Source organism: Vidua chalybeata, chromosome 14 (assembly GCF_026979565.1).
Source record: "Vidua chalybeata isolate OUT-0048 chromosome 14, bVidCha1 merged haplotype, whole genome shotgun sequence".
Lineage (NCBI taxonomy): Eukaryota > Metazoa > Chordata > Aves > Passeriformes > Viduidae > Vidua > Vidua chalybeata.
Window position 1 is genome coordinate 11,102,654 of NC_071543.1, and position 20,128 is coordinate 11,122,781.

At 40.7% G+C, this 20,128-nt stretch overlaps 1 protein-coding gene across 1 annotated transcript; it reads right to left on the reverse strand.

Moving 5' to 3' along the window:
* Positions 1-5,220: 5,220 nt before the first annotated feature.
* On the reverse strand, positions 5,221-20,067 carry COMMD5 (COMM domain containing 5). Its single transcript, XM_053955472.1, has 7 exons — positions 19,897-20,067; positions 17,700-17,860; positions 16,558-16,586; positions 14,076-14,126; positions 9,994-10,089; positions 8,242-8,317; positions 5,221-5,743 (listed from the first exon to the last, which is right to left on the reverse strand). The coding sequence occupies exons 1-7, from the start codon at positions 20,036-20,038 to the stop codon at positions 5,642-5,644; spliced, it is 657 nt and encodes a 218-aa protein (XP_053811447.1). The 5' UTR covers positions 20,039-20,067; the 3' UTR covers positions 5,221-5,641.
* Between the last annotated feature and the right edge of the window lie 61 nt (positions 20,068-20,128).

A 20,128-nucleotide genomic window follows, 5' to 3' on the forward strand; every position in this document is an offset into this window, starting at 1 on the left:
CTTGCAGAAGTGTCTGGACTCCACAGTTTAGACTTTGTGAGCTAAGTAGGTATTAAGGGACAAGCCCTGCCTGTGGAGCTTGAATGGACAGGAGAAAAGATGAAAGAAAGGAGAGGCAACCTGAGTTTTGCAAGACCTTGTTTAGAGAGGATACTTGAGAAAATTCAGATTACCTTAGATTTAAAGAGAAAAATTAATTTAAAGCTGTTTAAAATCTGGATTTTAACTTTTAATGTACACACTAATTCTGTGATGTTTGTGTCCGTGGGTAAGGCAGCATTATGCTTATACAGAAAATCAGATATGTACCTGGGAACAGAAGCCAGCCATCAGACCCTTCAATTGTCTTTTGATTCCTGTGATGTGAAGACATTTTGCATCTGCCAAAAATTTGGTCCTTGTCTCTAGGGTTCTTGAATCTTTAAAAAAAAAAAAAAAAAAAAGTTTATCATCTAACTGCTTTTCTCAAGCAAGCCTTTAATTAGAAAATGAATTTAATAAGCACTGGTTTCAGTACTTCTTTCTGCCATCATTTAAATCAGACAATAATCCAAAGTATGGCATAGGCTGCCAGCAAGTAAATGAAAGCAAGGTGGGACAACTGAAGCACTTAAAATTTCAGTTAAGTAGTGCTTCAGAAGAGTTAGAAAGAATGAGCATTTGTGCTCAGGAGTGTGGGGGTTTTCCCTCCAGGCTCCAGCTTGCTAACACAGACTTCTTGTTTTCCAAACTTCCATGCAAGAAAATCTCATGCTATTAAGGAACAAAACCCTTAAGAAAAAAGAAGAAAAATGCTTTCTTGTAGCCTTGAGGTCGACAGTTGTCTCTATTGCAAAACTATAGTCTCAGCAATCCCTCAGTGTGTTATTTTATAACCATTGTCCTGAAAACCACTATGAGTCAAAGCCTATTCAAGCGAGGGAAAGTGACATAACCACTGGTTACCAGTAGCAATGCAGTGACAATCTCTATCAGAGATACGCCACCAGTATTTACATAGTTACATAGCAGACACTTAAAGAGATAACTCTTGGTATAAAGGGAGGGTTTCTAGCAGAACATGAATTCAAGATAGGGAAGGGGAATAGATTTATCAAAGGAAATGCAATCAGCATTTGTGCTCTGCAAGGAACTTCCACAGTTCCTATTCTCAATGTATGAAAGCATCTGCAGAGCTGGCTGGCAGTCTGAGCGCTGTGGACTGAAAGGAGTCTCAAAAAGGCACTGGGAAATGCACTTCTGGGAATTCTCTTCTACCACCAGGACATGGCTGAACCATTTCAAGGGAAAAGAGCAGCTGTGCTTCTGAACTACTCCCCGTGGTGGGATCTGTGTGCTTAGGAGGGTTCAGAACACAGACCTGACCTTATGACAGATGGCCCATGGGCAACAACTCTGTGACCCTCTTTTTCAGGGGAGAAACCAGCTGGCTCTGCCTCTCCTAGTTCCTGGTATGTGTGGTGTTTGGTAAATGTTAGTACTTGGTGGGGTGTGACAGGTACAGAGTGAGCCGTACAGTCACTAACAGCAAAATACTTTAAAGCCAAGATACTAATTGACTGTTCACTAGAAGTCAAACAACTACTAAATATTTGATTCTGGCATCAGGCCTGGCTCTGCAGAGACTTTTTTAGCAAAAACAGCTGTGTGAATTGATCATACATAATCTAGATATGCTGGGGTGTTTTTACATAACACATCCTGAAAGCATAGAGTTTTCATACATTCATGCATATATTCATGGACTTGGAGCAGCAGTAGGTCATGAGGTGTACTTCATTAGAAGGCAAAAAAAAAAAAAAAAAAAAAAAAAAAAAAAAAAAAAAAAAAGGCAAAAAAGCACCCTCCTGCCTACCTGCATTGTTCATGAGATCAAGAATGGATTTATCCTTTACTTAACAGAAAAAGTTAAAGTGAGGAGGTGACTCACTCTGCAAAACACATCTCCCTTGTATGATTTTTCTGCAAAGGGAGGTTTAATTTCTTCCTTTTAATGACAATGAGCACAATACCGATCTTCTTCCAGCAGTTAATGGCTGGCATAACAGGCAGCATGAGAGCATGACTACATTCTTCAGCCTTCTTCTGAATCCGTAAACTGCATCAGGCTTTGAGTCCACAAAAGCCACCAATAAACCTCTCTCCCCTCTCAAACACAACTAACCCAAGTGTGACATTCCAAACCACCAGTCACACTGACTGAGCTTCTTCTCTAGAGGAAGAAGGGATGTGACAAATACAGCCACAGATGGCTTTTTATTTCCATGTGCTCTGCACGTGCTGCAATAGTCCATAGCAAGAACAGATTTTGACTGATGGCCCGTGCAGTTGAGGCAATTTCAAAAAAAGCACCAAGCAGGAAGCCTGACCATTATGTCAGGAAGCTGCACTAACATATGCATAGGGAACAGGAGGAGAACATATGTGTGCTCTTCTGTGTTATTTTGCCACTGAACCTCTGAATGACTTTTGGCAACTATCTTTACCTCTTATTTTGCATTTTGCCTATGGTGACTAGTCCTTCATGTACTGGGCATCCTTGCTATCATACACACATGATTTACATTGAGAAACTATCAAGTCCAGGTTTTACTTTAAATCTGTTTAAAATTAATTAATCTTGAAAGAAAAGGCATAATGTTCTGTCCTCTATAAAGGAAATTAAAGAAAAGGTGTAATAGAGAAGTTTATATTCATATGCCATATTTAGAAAATCACTACAATTAAGACACAAATACATCCAGTTTAAATAAATGCAAGGCACCAATAGAGAGAGCAGTGCTTTCACAGGGTATTGTTTCTCAAGAAAAAATACCAACAGAGCCTGCAAAAGGTTCTTGTTACCTACTGGTCCATGAACTGTGTAATAAGAAAAAACCCCAGTGCCCTTCCCACACAAACCCCTGCCTGCCTAATTGATGACTGACTGGTGATCAGCTTGACAAGACCTCAGGACCGACAAAGCAAGCATCCCACTCAGGCTGTATCTCTCACTGTGTGATACTGAAAGGGGATTCACAATGTGTCCTTGAAGCGTAACCAAACCTAGAGTGACTTGGATAAAATAATTTCTGTTCAGACATTCCAGATTCTTAGAAGGTTACTTTTGTTCTACATTGGAATGAAAGGGCTACAGCCAGAAATTCATTGAAATCCAAATTCCAGGGTATTTCAGTTGGGAAGAAAGAAGATATTTCAGCATTGAACAAATATTTAACAAGTAATTCATTATGAATTCTGAAAAACCTAACAATATTTTGAAGACTTTCATTTTAGCAAAACTGAGGAACTACCTGCTATGCACTCCCACTAGCCATTTTGGTGACAACTTCTGCTTTATTAATCTCTCAGGAGGAAAGGCCTAATTAATTCTTAAGTACAGAGGAGTGAACACCCCAAGTTTTCAAGCACCCATCAGCATACATGGTAACCCTTCAATTACAGTAAACTGCTGCTTAATGTGTAGCAAGACAAATTCAAGACTAAGTGATCCAGAGAACATGACAAATCCAGTCAATAAGTCTTTCCAGTTCTGGAGAACATGAGCAATTGTTGTTACAGAACCACCAAATGAATATATTCTGTCTAGAAGGTATTCATGGATTCCTCTGCTCTGACCAGTAAGAAATGAGCTTGCAAATGCCTTGAGCAGCAGGTCATTTTACCTCCGTGCAGCAGAATTCCCTTTGTCTGAAATGACTTCACTTAGGCTCAGCTGAGATACATTTTCAGTTTGAAACAATGTAAACCTAAGCAGCCAGAAGGGAAAGGTTGTAACAAGGAACACAAGGATGCATGTTTTCTTTCACAGCCTGTGGTATGGTACAAGGAAGATGAGAAGCTCCATAGTGGAGTTAATGCAGTCTACAGTCCACTTGGCAGTTAAAAGACTAAGATGCAGTATGGATCAAAGCTGGGAGTTATTGATGAGTCCACTACAAAGCAAATGGAACAGGAAGCTTCTGAACAAATTGAAATCCTGCTGATGGTTTATTTGAAACTACAGGACACATTCTTGCCTGGTTTTAAAAGCTTTCTGGACCACAGCTATTCAGCTATCTTTAGATTGGTATGGACTGCTGTCAAAGAAGTCTCCTCTGTAGAAGTATGACAAATAAGTCTTACTATGCTTGTTGTGATTTTTTAAATCCAAAAGGCAAATCATCCTTTCCTACACAAACATCTGTGGGAGTGTAAAAGGCCTCCTTAACCCACAATTTCAATTTCAGTAGTTTTCTGCAGGGAGTGAGGAAGATAAAGAGAAATTCTACAATGATAAAACATGAAAGAGACAAATATGGGTAGTATTACTGTGATAGAAACCCTACAATTAGTTGGAACAAGCCATGCTTAACAATAACAGTGGCATGTGCTTTCTAAAGTACATCTGACTTCTGACAAACTGAGTTCTAGAGCCACAGCCTGCTGTCTTTGGGCAATTGCTCACAGCCTCCCTGCCTTTGCTGCTGGGGAAAATTCATTCAGGGAAGGAGTGAGGAACGAATCCGTTTTTTGGTAAAGCTCTTAGGGACATACATGTGGTCCCACAGCATTTAGATGAGACTTGACACATGTTTCACATTAAGGGAGTCCTTCCAAAGTAAACTCATGGACCAAAGGAGTAACTTAGAACAGCCTATTCCAGTACAAAGGGAGGGACCTACAATGACTGTCCCGTCCAACTGCCTGAGCAACTCAGGACACTTCAGCCTGTGCTTAACTGCTTTCTCAGCCTGGGGCCTTGGATATCCTACCTGTGACTTCCATCCCAGTTGTAGGCAGCCCCTTCACCCTGGGGTCTGGCCTGCATGACTGCTGAGCTGTAGTGGGTTACAAGATCACTGCTTCTTGCTGCTCACCACCACTGCAGGGCCAGAGGTTTCTGCCTAGTCATGTCAGCTGATTTCATGGGATCAAACACACAGGCAACACATGAAACGAGAGGCTGGCATTTCCAGTTACAAAATTAGGAGATTACGGCTATTTAGCCCATTCTGATCAACCAGATAAAGAAATAGATTTCACCTTTCCACTGCTGTAATTCCATGGAATTAGTCCTGGAAGCCCAGATGATACTTCTTTCTTGATCCACAGACTTCCAATTTTCTTCCAAATTAGCCTTTAACTATCCATAGCTAAAGTGTAGTCACTTAGTAAGAAATGAGGTAACAACATTTATGCAAAACTCAAGATCACATTTGTCTTTCTAGAAGGCAGGAGTGGGTTTGTTATTTTATTTTTTATTTGAAATATTGCAGAGCTTTCTTATGATACATACACATTGATAGGGCTTCCGGTAGCACACTTTCAAAAAAAAATTAGAATTATGAATCATAATCAGAAATAAATGACTCTTACATCTATTAAGACAGTTATTTTAAAAAATGTTTTGATGAATCATGCAAAAATGTTCACAAACAGCATTATATTTTTTCATAGATGAATGTTTTGTTTTTCCTAAGTCTTACAAAAAGAACTTGTGCTTTTAATACTTGAATTGAAAAAAAAAATATTTACAGCAGACATCATAAACTTCAATATGGCATTTATAGAGGCAAAGTGGTGATGGTCCCCTGTTTTGCATTCACCAAACATGCTGGGGGTTTCAGATCACTTCCATAAACTCCCAATTTAAAAGTGTTCAGTCTTGAATCTTCAGTATGCTTCTCTTCTCCAAATCATTCATTTCCTTCAGTATAAGGGCAACATTGTATCTCAGTTCTTGAAACTTTGCAACTGGCACCTGAAACAGAATGCTCAGGTTAGAAAACACAAGACATCTCAGGAACTGGACTAGGGCATATCTATGGATATGGAACATTCTGCAGTGTAAGGCAAATCTCTCTTAAAATACTTAATTTTTGCAGACTTAAGACAAAGGTTAATAAAATTCAGATAATTTATCTAAATCCACGTGAAAAAGGAGAGTGGGAAAAAACCCAGAAATAACACCTAGATTGTACATTTTCTGTACTGCCTGATGAGAGAAAGGAAATACCCAAGGATGTAAACTGAGAGCTGCTTGGGTGATATAAAAGTCATGGACTGGAAGGAAAGGCATCTGGAAGGTCGTGGAGACTACAGAATTCTCAAGCAACAAATTCAAGATATTCTGCTTGTCCAAACTTGCAAAAGAAAGGAATTGAGACTCGAGGCAAGACACTTGGCAGCAACCTCAAGAGCAAATGGGACTTCCACTACATGTGGAAGGCAAAAGACTTAGGGTTAAACATACAAAGCATTTTCAGCCGTGCAGGAGACTCATGGGCTCTCCTTTACCATTTCAAGCCTGAGAAGCCCAGTGAATGGAAATCTTGTCTGTGAAGACAGAGACCCCCAGCCGAGTGCAGGCACAGACTGGTGACACAGTGCACAAACACATGCTCACACAAGTGCCCAGTGCAGTCTGGCTGGTCCCACACAGTCTGCACAGCACTGCCTAATTTACTCCTTTGACTGCACTGAAGACTGCAGCTCTTTTGGCAGAGACCCTTGTCATCCTTCTGCCCACTCTAGCACAGATACCAATTATATGAGAGGAATCCAACACCTGATTTGCATTTTCCACATACATCAGAAATGCATAAAAAGGCACCACGTCGTTTTCACTTTTGACATATATACAAGACAACTTAAAATGCTACAATTCCCACTGCTTTAAAAAAAACAAACTTCTGACTGAAGTCACACTGTGATAAAAATACCAAATGGAGACCAAAGAGTGTAACTTCTCCCTGTGCCATACACATTTCAAAACTGTTTACAACAGAATTATTCTCTGGACTTACCATCTTACATAAGCCCTGTTAGTTAGCAGGACATTCTGAATGTGTTCAAATAAAGGAAAACTGAAGATCTGAGGACTATATTTACTTGCATATGGTACCTCGAACCAAAACACAAGTTTATTCCAAAGAGCTGTGGGAAGACAACTCATCAGATCTAGAAATCCTGTCTGAAGTCACACCCTTGGCATTCAGATCCAAGCAGCACCAACAGCAAAGAGCTAATTCTAAGAAAAGCACACTGTTTGTTATCAGATATCTGCACTCCTGCATGTGCTGGACAAACACATCTTCACTGAAGAATAACAAAAGGTCTTCCACAGACTCACATTGAGAAAAAAAAAAAAAAAAAAAAAAAAAACAAACCCTAAAATCAAACGAAAACAGTCAGAAACAATGGCACCAAGATCAACACTGGACATGATATATCAGGAAATAAAGTGGGAATAGAGTATAAACTAGATTTTATTCTCACAAGTGAAACTTATCCTTTTGTAAAGGGTTAACCCAAAGTCCATGGCATCATTTAAGTTCCATGGAAGTCCTCAAATACAGTGTATGGGATGCTCTGAGCTGGACTGTCCAGAGGGGTAAATTTGATCTCCTGTGAAGTGACACCCTCAACAGTTTGCAATGTAGCACAGAATTTATGCCCTTCTCAACAGATGCTTTCTTACAAAACAATTTAACAGTAAAATCAGTCCACCTTGTTCAACCCACAGGGTTTTGGTGCTTCTTCCAGACTACTACTAATGAGAGAACTGAAGCCAAAATCTGTACAGAGTTCAAATGTAACAATGCCTGCTGTACATTGAATTCCTGTACGCAACACCACGCTATTTATAGCACAAATAACATTCCTTTTCAAAGGTTAAAATTATGGAAGAGTTTATGCCATCTTCTGGCAAGCCTTTAGGTACAGTGTCATAAATACTGCCACTGACTAATCCTGTAACAAGCAAAGAGGCTTTTTTTACTTTCTAGCAGCCAGAACAGTTCTGAAGGAAAAGAATAAAACTACCTCTGCCACAGAGAAGAATGTTACCATTCTCTGCCAAATGCAGAAGGTTTAGAAGTGTATCATACATTATATAAACTACCCCAGCAATATTCCTGCCCTCAAGAGCCACCATCAGGTCTGAAGGCTACAGTTCATAACAACCCTGTAACTTTTAATCAAACCAGATACTATGTAACAGTGCTTTCCAGTAATTAATATTCTTCTAATAAATTGCAGTTCAGCAGAACATGTGTAGAAACAAGGTATGAAATAATTTTGATTGGTATTTCATTAAATATTTTATGTGGCTACAGTGAACATGAAGGATTCCAAAGAAGACCAACCAATGGTAATATATCACATTTACAAAAGCATTAGTATTTTAAGTCATAATTCACCTTTCTAAATAAAACTAGAAGTAGTTTCCTTACTATTTATTATGGCAATCAGACTTACTTCAAAGCGATGAGCTGTCCCATCTGAAAGCTTCATCATCATCAGAATGGATGGCTGGAGTGCACGGGCCAGTGAACTGAAATTATTTACATCATTAGTATTACAGCAGTAGAGATCAGCAGTGTGATGAGTACAGCATTGCACATCAACAATTTTAGATGTTCATGTAGGCTTTACACAGAACATGAGTAATTTCAGTTACAGAGTCTGGCTGGAAACTCATGAACACAACAGCTCTGTCCAATTTACCTCAGTACTGAGACTTAACATTTTGTTAATAGTTTAGTAACTGCAAGTTTAGGAGCATTTTAATTTTTGCATAATTGGTTTAGTGGAACTATGAAAGGGATAAGAGCTGACCAAGTACTGCTAATAATAATGCACAGTTTTCTTACGCAGTTTACCATGTTGCATTAATCATTTCCGTCCCTTCATACGTTCAACTGCCACCTCATTTGGGGAATCAACCTCTTCCAGGCTTCATCCTAAATTTGTGTGTTATTTTATTTGATGACCCAAAGAAGGGAAGTGAGTCATTCTTGTGCAGCTTCCATCAACTGACATTGCCAAAACTTGCTCAGGTACAGACAGGCACTACAGCCCAAAGCTGCCGTACCTCCCTGCAGAGGCTGTTGCTGGATGATAAACGAGAAATCCCAGGGGGAAGATTAACTGAAAACAAAATTAAAAGGAAGGAAAACAAAAACTGGTAATGTATTGCTCCTGTGTTGTTTGGAAAACAAATCATAGGCACAAGCACTGTGCCTGAGGATGTTTACCTGGACATTTTGCTCTCTTATCAGTATAGGTTCTTCTTCTAGAGAGAGATACCTGTGTGGTGCTTACAGCACTGCTCATCAGAAAGTCACCTGAACTAGTAGCTTGTGGCCATTCCAATTTTCTCTTAGGAGCCTTTTTTCTTGATTTCAGGAAGACAATCCCTGATCAGCCACGGGCCTCTCTGGCAGCAGAGACAGCACTCTCTCCCAGATGCAGGTATTCACACAGGCAACATGGAGTCACTCATGCTAACAATTTACACTACTAACAAAGACTGGATCATCTAATTTCTTTCAGCTTGGTCTGTCTTGGTTAGAACTAGACAGAGACCAAACAACACAGACAACAGGTTTCTGTTTCCTTCTGGGTCTAGCCAAAGAGCCATCCCCCACATGCCTCTGTTGTGGCAGATGGGAAGAAGCTGTTCACTGCAGGCACAGGCAGGATGATCCCAAAGGCTTTTACTCCTGCTGTGAAAGAAACTAGGAGGTAGTTCAGTGACCACTTACATAACTATGGCAGTGTAAAGGTGCTGTCCTGAAACTTCTCTTTGTAGAAGCAGAGTACAAGAGATGGAAATTCATTTAATATGTGCAAAAAATGGTGGTCTGTGTGAGAAGTTGAATAGATGAATACCCTCCCATGTTCCAGTAAAATTAAGAGCTTACCTAGCTGCTTGAGGCTCAATCTGACTAATTTATGCCATCATCACCAGGACCTGTGGATTTGTATCAGCTCTGTTAAGTTTTAAAATAAGAGACTCAAACTTTGAGTGAAATGCTATCAGCAGTAAAGTGTGTATACACTGACTTCTACACTGTTCAGAAAATTCCACCTGTATCTTACTGTTTAATGCTACCTGCCAATCCCTAATGGCAAGGCACATTTTGTCCACATTAAAATGTTTAAACAGCACAAGAAATCAGTTTAATCTTGGGTAATTCCAGGGATATGCATGATTCTCTTTTATACCTTGTGGATATAGCTACATCCACTCTCCACTTGAAGTCCTGGATACTTGGTAGCCGACTTCTTTGTATCAGAGCTGTGCCTTCGGAAGTGGGACGCCTGGAGAGAGAATCAGAAATAAGAGACTGCAATGTAAATCCATACAAGAAACAATCGAAAGAGAAAATAGGATTCCTCAGTACAAACCTGTCCACAATTTGTTCCTCTCCTACATCTATCCTCACTTAAAGAGATCTAAATAAGCAGAGTTTTTGTGGATTTAAGGCAGTTGTGCTCAGATTATCCCTTTTTTTTATGCTTAACTATGGTCCATGTTGAAAAAGAGACCAAGTGACTGTATAATTCTAGTAAACTGATGCCACTATAAAGTTTAGTAAGAGTCATTGTGGTGGCTGGCATACCTATTATTTCAATTGTATGCAACTGTGAGGCATAGAAAGGGACCTGCAAACATATCCTTACCTTCATGCAAATCCAACAGGAACAAGCAAGCAGAGACAGGACAGATGACTTAGGCAAAACAGTTGCATAAGGTCACTGTTCTTCTTCAGCAAAAATAATCTAGTATTATATTTTAAAACACTGCTGCTTGCCAATATTAGTCTATTGAGTGTATTTTGAAGCATACTTAAAAAACCCCACAGTGGTTCTTGTTGATCCAACATAATTTACAAATTTTAAGTTTCTTACATAATGTTCACTGCCAACCTCAGCTCAGCCTTCAAGATTTTTGCCTAGTCTAATGTGTAAGAAGCCAAGCATTTAATTTGTTACTCATATTGCAGGAAGAATCAGGCTGATCAAGCCCTAGTTTATTTCTGTGTAGAAATACAGTTAATAGCAATTAAACTTCAGGTGGTTGAAAATTTTCAAAATTTTAACAGCATCCTAAGTTCTGGATAACTAAATGGCAAATCTGATACAAATACATAATAACCATTCATTCTTAGATATATATGCAGAAATAATTTCAGAATGAGATCACTGTATTGGTCTATTCAGGAGGTGGACTTTTGGACTTTGTGTTACTTTTTTTTTCCTCTAAGCATTCCACGTCCCTGGAATTTATTTACGGTACATTTCAAGGCTACTCCAGTACTTCACTAAGGGCAGGATAAGAAACATTACATCCTTTATCCATGGTGCTAGACATAATCTAATTACAGACTTTGCATCAGAAAGGAATCCTCTCTGAACAAATCAAGCACTGTAGGAATGGCAGTCTCACATCCCTACTGAGATTCTTGTGTGCAAGTTAGCTGGGCCTTTAGAAACTGCCCAGAAAGATTAATGATCTGATAAGGTACACAGGACTCACAGGCTGAGATCCTCCAAGTGTCCTGCCTTTTGCAAAAGTGATATAAGAAAGAATTTATCTCTTTGGTGAGAGGAGGTTGGGTGGTGTCAGAAGTGAGACACATTCCTAAGAGCATGGTAAAGGAATGAGCAAAAAAAGTAGATCAGCTGGTTCTTACTCATTGCCAACTCCTGGATAGGAAGTAGGTCACCACAGCTGGGTGCAGCCATGAGGAGCTGGAGTCTAGAACAGTCATTAGCAGGATTAAACAGTAAGAACAGGCCTTTCCCTCAGTGAAGAGCTGCTGCCAGAGTATTGCTTAAGTTGGAGACTCCCTAAAAATAGCCACACTGCTACCGTTTCCTTAAGACACTAACTCCCATCAATGGAAGTCAGTCCATTCGTGCAGCACCAGCATTCTGGGGGAAGAAAGGAGTCTTAAAAACAGAAAGACCATCTACTTAGCAGTGGTGGGAAAGATCAGAAATGGTGACCTCCCAAACAGAGAGGAAGCTTTGAGTACTGTTGAGAGATGGCATTTCTGTGGTCAAACACGAAGCTTTATTTCTGGTCAAGACTGCACTTCTGTACCATTCTCCCAGGAAGAGTCACAGCTTCTATAGCTTAGTTTAAGCTTCTGTCAGGACCTTCCCAGCTTGGACAAGACCACAAGGGGAACTGGAAGAATCCTGCAAAGATGACAGAATGTGCATAGTGGCCAACATGCATACAGAAATTACACAGGCTGCTAATCAAGCCATTGATTTCTGAGAGGAATAGCAAAATGGAGCAGAAAAGACTCAATGAATCTTACATCCAAAACCTATATTTTGTAAACACTCTGTGCCAGCAGCTGCAATATACTGTCAGCACATTGTGCAGAAGGCAGAAGTCAGAACAAGCAAAAGACCATGGATCAGGTAGAGACCATCCTAGAGACCATACAAGCTATGATGGAAAGGATGATACACCTGGTGACAAGAACATCACCTGCTAAAGGATGCAACTCGAAAATGAAAGATTAGAGAATTTGGAGCAGCAGTTGATCTACGAGTATCAAAACCAAAGACAAGTTCTGGATGGTTCCCTATGCACATAACAAGACATACCTAGTAGGCCACTGAATTGGAAGGCTGAACAAACTTGTACGTGTGAAATGCTGACAAATAGCACACAGAATGCACTCTCCTGGCAGAAACTAAAGCTACACCATTAGAAAAAAACCCCAGTGCATTTATTGTAAACATTCAGAGAGGGTGAAGTTAGTGTTGTCCTTTTTCTTAAACGACAGTTTTAATTTCATGTAGTTATTTGATGTGGCAAGTTTTTCTTTCAGTCTACATAGCTGGATGGAACTGTGGGGACACAAATACAAATGCCAAATACTTCAGAGCTGTTGTTTAGTGAAAAGAACTCCAAAAACAAGATAAGATGCCAGGAAAAGTATTAAAAAATGGATTTCTCTGGGTTATCTAGCTCATACTGAATTACTGAATTTTTGATCACATGCTAATGCACCTCTTACCATCACAAACATATATATTTACAACTCAATAAGCATATGTATGATTCAGTGTTACATTTAAGATTGTAGAAGCAGCTCTGTCTAAAAATCAAACCTGAGGTGTTCTTCTCTGGTCTCAAAACACAGAGCAAGATTACACTGGATAATCACAGCTTTCAAAATGAGAAAAAGCTAAATTTTCCAGCATCGTGATTTCACAGTAGAAAACAGACAATCATGCATGCTTCAAATTACATCTAAATTTATCCTCCTTCCCTACTGCAAGCAATATTTCCACTTCACAACCGTGAATTTTGCATTCTTAACACCTATAATTCAAACAGAAGAGCAAAGAAAAGATGAGATGACTGAATTTATTTTTACTCCGAGAACCTTTATCTGTAAGCCAAGATCTTAATCAAAGAAATGAAAAATATTTTTAGCTTTGGTAGCAGCACTCAGACCCTTGAGGGTAACTGAAAAACCACAACTATGATTATTGGGATTCCATGCAGAGAACCTGGAGCAGCATTGGGTTAGTGAGGTCACGTGCTAAATGATCTCAAGTTTCAAGAAGGAAAGTTGGCCCACAATGATCATCAGAGCCCAAGTCCTTGCCCTGAACAAGTTTGCATATTCAAAATGTTCAAGATTTTGGATTTCTAGATGTAGAATAGGCTAAATGTGGTTGAGCAGAGAAACTTATAGAAAAAGGGAATCCCAAGAATGGACAGAAGAGACAGGCTGTTCAAAAAGCTCCCAATTTAGAACTTCTTTTAGCGTTACTGAGGAATGTTGCTTAAAAAGTGAATTACAGCAGGCAGAGCACTTGATATCTCATATGTGTTGTCCTCAAGTCACTCAGTGTGAATTCCCAACTGATCTGTACATTAAGACTTGAGAAATGCTGTCTGAGAAAACTGCCATGAACCAGAGCATGTAGAGGGCTTATGTAGCCTGCCTCCTCTGCTATAACTTGCAATGATAATGATGGCAAAAATAAGTAATTCTGCACTGCATTTTTCATCTGTAGGTATTGCTCAACCTCACAGTCAATAGAACATTATAAAAACTGATGAACACAGAAAAACTGAAAATTGGCAAGAAAGCTACTTAATGCCTGTATTGCCATGCATGATAGACATCATACTGTGCTGAAGCAAACTAATGGGACAAGTCTTGTTCTCATTAATTTGGAAAACATTGCTGTTCCTTCAATACACCAAGGATTTGTGTCAACAGAACTCTGTGCAGCCCTGCTGTCTGCACAATGAAGACACTAACCTGTTACCAAAGACTACACTGGAAAAGTCCACAATGAAATCTTCTGGTATTCTGAAAGAGAAGAGCAAGACAAAACAGTTAGGGATTTTTTGTAACCACAGTTATATGGCCTTACCTGAAAAAACCCTAAATCTATTACAGAACACAATGATGTGTCAACAATTTCCATCTTCCATTGCTTAAAATTGCCAGCTCTTATGTAAGCACTTCAGTATTGATTCAGTCAGGACTCTCAAAAGCACAGCCCATGTTTATATATCAAGAGCTCTAAAAACTGTGCTACATCTTCCCATCCTACCTTTTATGGCAACAGTGTATTTCAAAAGAACCCAGTATTTGCTTAACTTCTCTCAGTAAAGTCAAGAAAAATTTTACTGATGGCTCTGACAAGTGCAGAAGGCAGGCCAGTAATGCATGCTTTCAAAACTCCCAAACTTACACGTTTTATTTCACTTTCACCTCAAGTGTAATGAAGACAGAAGGAACTGCCCCCTCAACATTCCAACAGAGGCCCTCGTAGCCAAGGCTACCTACAAAAGGAGCATACATGGGGACTGGTTGAAGAGACTAACACACTCCATCTACCCTGCACCTCTCCACTCCTTCACCATTCCTCCCACACTGCTGCTGCTTTACAAACAAGCTACTGTTGATTTTCAGTTCAATAGATCAGGCTGTGAATTGCAAAGATCACAGAGCAAACACTATCCATTCAGCTGCCTTTGCCACAGGGACAATAACCTCCTACAGAGAGGCAAGCTGGACAGGTGGGAGAAGTCAGTACTGCTGCTGCCACAATTAAATCCAGCACTCACCATGAATCAGTGCCCAGAGACATTACTCACCAGTGGCTTGAGACACACAGCAGTGTATCAAGGAAAAATCAAAGCAAACAAGGAAGCTGTATGTCCTAAAGAGCTTACAGTGTCTAATGACCAGAGAAAAAACAACTCATCAACTCACACAGTGGGATGATGAAACAGCAGTTACTACAGCTCAAATTCAGAAAGGAAGAAGTGGGGTTAAACCACATTTTAAAATAGTGCTTGGATAAAAAGAAATTCATTTTAGCAAACATTAGAACAGTGCTTTTTTGGCTGCAAGAGTCTGTCTTCCAGAAGAGACAAGACAATTTCTGCAAACATTACTTATACTTTTGTGCAAATGCATCATTTAGCCCATCCTGACATTGACTGGATATCCTGACTATGTAGTGGAATAGCTGGAGACAGGGGGCTGTAATATGATTATGATGATACCTACCACAACACTTGATTGACTCAAGAGCATTACTAAAACAGAAGCATTAACACTACCTTTGAGTTTGCATTATTTTTGCTGTGCAGTCAATGATCTTGCTGAAAATTCTGTTCCTGGCTCAAGCAGCATACACGAGGCCAGTCACACACAACACAGATAAGACAGAACATGGCACAATTCAGCCTGAACTACAGATAGCAATTACTTGTCACTGGAACATTCTGAGGAAGGGACTCAAAGGGCAAGAAGTGTGTGAAGATGTCTCAATCCCATGTTATTTACCTGAGTCATAAAGTTATTAAATCATCTGTGAGGGGAAGGGAATAAAAGCACCCACAATGTAGTGTGAATTTATTCCCACTGGCTCAGCCACTCAGGCTAAGAAATAAGTTGCTCATAAAGTAAATCATGCTTATGATTTAACTACTTATGAGGAGAAAGCCATTGTACAGGTTGATGGACAAATAAGGATGTAAAAAGACAGAATTAGAAACATCTATTTCTCCTGAGTAGCAATCAGAATGTTAAAGAAATGTGTGAAAATAGTGTTTTAAAATAAAAAAAACCTTGGTGCAGAGGTTTCACTACAGAAGAAAACATCAGCTGCTGTTATTCTCTCATTGCTACTGAATATAGAAATAAGGGAAAACCTATAAATACTACTAGCATCTGATCTCTAGCTTTTAGGGTATGATCCCTTCAGATATACTCCTGGAAGACTGATACAGATTTTGTCAAAGGCTGTAACAAAGGTCATGATTTCTTGGGTAATGGGCACAAGAAATCATAGCTGAACATGGTGGTAAGGTTTCATGAATGTTATATCATTGACCTTTCAAAGAAGGAAAGAAGTAGGGCAGTTCTTAGCTTCTGAAATGCTACCACTGTCTTAACAAACACTTAAAAAAATATTGCAGGGCAAGGTGGGGATGGCAGACAGAAGGTCACTCATATTTGCATAACCTACATTACAGAATAAATCAGACCATTCTCCCCAGCAGATGAAATAAAACTGCTCATGCTCAGTGCTAAATCAAGCCTTACACAACATCTGCTTTTTTTTCCTGTAGCTTTACATTATGTTTGGCAACAGATGAATTAAGAGGTATTTACAGGTAATTTTTATACCAACTTTTTTATGTAAAAAAGTTAATTTGGGGAAGCAGTTACATAAAAGCCATAAAAAAACAAACATTAAATGAACTGGTGTAAACAGGCATACCTGAGCTCCTTCAGGTCTTCTTTAAAAACCTGAAAAGACAAGGAAGATGAAATTTTACATGACACAGCCTTAGATGATAATTTCTTACCTACTGACACAATAGTGGTTACTTATTTGGTATCTCTCCCCAAAAATTTTAGACTTGAGTGCCAGTAGTTTTGAAATGACTGGCAATATTTTGAAAAGAATTTTCAGAAGTGTTAAATCAAGTTGTGATTTAAAGACCTAAATATCTTGGAAGCCTTTATTTTTCAAAACAATATCTCTGCCACTTCTTTTATGTAGCTATTCAGAAACATTTTTCTTTTAGAGTAACTATATGCCCTTATTCTCAAATACATTTTACAGTAACTTGTTTAAACTATGACAAGAAAAAGGAAATGGCAGAAGATAAGGTCTGAATATTAAAAGCATACTTCTACTACATCTCCTGCAATATGGGAGCTTTCCCAGTATGCCTGGGTAAATATGAAGCTGTATCTTAAACAAGAGGTACTGGAAACCCTGAAGTGGTTCACTCACATAGAAATGAGAAAAGAAAATTGTAAGGTAAAGAAACATGAAAAATTAAGAAAATAGGTAAAATAAAAAAAATAAGGGACAGGGGTGTGTACATATTCACACCAAACATCCACAGCATAAGTGGAAATTGCACTTTCTTCCAAATGCCACTATATTGTTCTGGCCTTAATACCTTCCTTCCTCTATGGAAGAAATGTGAACAAAGGAGGCAAACAAATATGAGAAATTAAAAGCATGGACAAAAATGAGTGGTATGTGTGAACACCCAGTTAGAGTAAGAGAGAGTGTTGATGCCTGTGAAATAACATTTTGCTATGATTTCTTTAGGGGTTTTAATTTATGAGTGAAAACAAACATGCACCGTAAACAAGATGCTGAAGCAGAAGTAGATACAGGAATATTTTTCCTAAAGCTTAGATATTTTTTCAAAAAGCTCACTCTAAATCTACCCAACAAGTGAAATAATAAGTTCCATATTTTTAACAATTTCTTCCAACAATCTTAACTTGGAGAATAATTCTTATGTGCAGCTTCCCACCCACACAACTGAGATTTAGATGGTGACTTGAGTCTGATGCAGCTTTTACCTTATCAAGGTTCCAAGTACTCCCAGAACTTACTTCTTGTTTGAAAGTTGATAAGGGGAGTCTCAATGCTTCTCGGAGGAGGGTGTACATGCCAGAAATGAGGAAAGCAAGTTGCTCTTCTGAGAGATTAGCACTTTCTGCAATCAGCCTGACAGATTCCTTGCAGTCTTTTCCTTCCAATGCATTAACAGTGACTGTGAATAAGAAAGCAAAACAAGATCCTTAATTTACTCAAATGTGTAGCTCTTGACTTTGATGGTCAAGGGACCACAGGGAGAAGCCTCATAGACAAAAATGAAATCAGTCATTGAGACAGTGTAGCAGAGCCTGCAATAACACTGGCTGGATAACCTTCAGATACTGTTACATGCAGTTTTTACAGGGTGAACTGACCGGGTACATGAAACTGCACCTCATTTTCTTTATTAGTCTTTGTTTAGCAATAGAGTAACAGCAACAGCCTCGAGAAATGAACCTGGTGCAAGCACAAGAGCAATGTAGATAAACAGTGTTGAAATCCATCACATCTTCAAAGATTACAAAACCTTCAGAGGAAAAACTGCAGCCCTGCAAACTGTGAGTCACAGGCCAGCAAGAGCAGACAGTGATGGGAGATTTGTGCCAGCTCTGCATAACTGGAGGGAGGCTGTGCCCACCCACTGCAGGGGGATCTGCACTGGGGTCACTGCCCTGGCTCCAGGCAGTTGGTTTTGAAGGACTGTCTGCCCCTGCTGTGGTAGGAAGCACTTATTGCACACCTGAAAGCAGGTGATAACTTACACCAAAATTAAACCCATACAGTCAGGCTTCCTGGCACTGAAAAGGCTTTTCAGTCTCTATGTCCCTGCACTAGACAGCAAATATAGTTCAACATGTGTACTTACCTCTGTCCCAAATTACTCTGCCTATACACAGCTTTATTATTTCAAGTATTACAAGGAACCCCTAAATACATTGCTCGTTTCTGCTACTGTGCAGCGACACTTTTAGAGACAAACCAGCTACCAGATGTTTTGAGTCCTTCAAATCAAAAAGGAAATCCCTGACAAGATATTAGCTGAGAGAACATGCCAGGGTCACACCATGCTGGGCAGCAGCTACCCTCCAGCAAGCTGTGTTTTTGCTCCACTAATCAACTCTTCCATTATTCCATGATTGTTTAACATACCCTAATTTAGTCCACTGTGCAGCTCTTGATTTTGATGGTCAAAGGTGCCTTGAGAAAATTCTCACTACAGGGAGAAGCCTCACAGACAAAAATGAAATCTATCATTGCCAATCTTACAGCCTCAACCTCAATAGGACACCTGCACCTTGGGTTGCTGTATTGTCTCCTGCATGTTCTGTAGGTGCCCACGGGGTCTCCGACTGCCACACACAACCTGACAATGACTGGGCTGCTGGCTCTGGGACACAGGGATGAGAGAGGAATGACTTTAACAGCACTCAGCTGACATTGGGAGCCATCCACAGCTGCAGAACTCTGTTCCTCATTATCGCAGATTTTACAGAATTGTAGAATACTATGAATCAAGCCCCTCATTTTATTTAAAGCTCAGCTCTAGCTTCCTTTTGGGAAAAGCAATGGGAAGTGCTCCAGGAAGCTGCAGCCTTGCAGCTGCAGCCCTCCAGCTGTCACAGAATCACAGAATGTTCTGAGTTGTAATGGACCCAGAAGGGTCATTGAGTCCAACTCAGCCCTGCACAGGATACCCAAGAATCCCACCATGTGCCTGGGAGAATTGTCCCAACACCCCTTGCAGTCTGTCAGGCTGGTCCTGCGACCACTTTCCTGGGGAGCCTGTTCCAGTGCCCAGCACCTGCTAGGGAAAGAATCTTTTCCTCGTAGCTAACCTGAAGTGCCCTGACACAGCATTATGCTGTGTCCTGTCACTGGTCACCAGAGAGGCCATCAGTGTCTGTCTCTCCGCAGCCTCTCGTGAGGAAGTTTTGCCAGCTTTGAGGTCTCCCTTCAGTCCCCTCCAGGCCGAACAGACCAAGTGACCTCAGTCCCCATGGCTTCCCCGCTATGGCCTTCCACCATACTCTTGGGTCTCCTTTGGAAGCTCTCTAATAGCTGTCCGTGCCTTCCCGAGAGGATCCACGGCTTCCTCGGGGAACGCGGCTCCTGCCCATGGGCTCTGCCTGGGAACCCTCCGCGTCCCTGTGCGGGGGCAGCGCGGCCCTTCCGCGCCGGAGCGGCGCCCCGCGGGCCCCGCACGGGCCCTACCTTTGAGGAGCCGCCGGAAGATCTCCTTGCCCACGTCCTGCACGCCCCTGGCCATGGCCTCCACCTCGGCCGGGACCCGCGGGCCCAGGAACCCGCGGCCGCCGCCGCCCTCGCCGAGCCCCTGAGCCGCGCCGGCCGCCATGGCCGCGCCGCACGCCCTCCCCGCGGCAGGGGGCGCTGTGGGGGCGCGGCGCCGGAAGGAGCCGCCGCGACAGCGCGGCGCGTCCCGGGA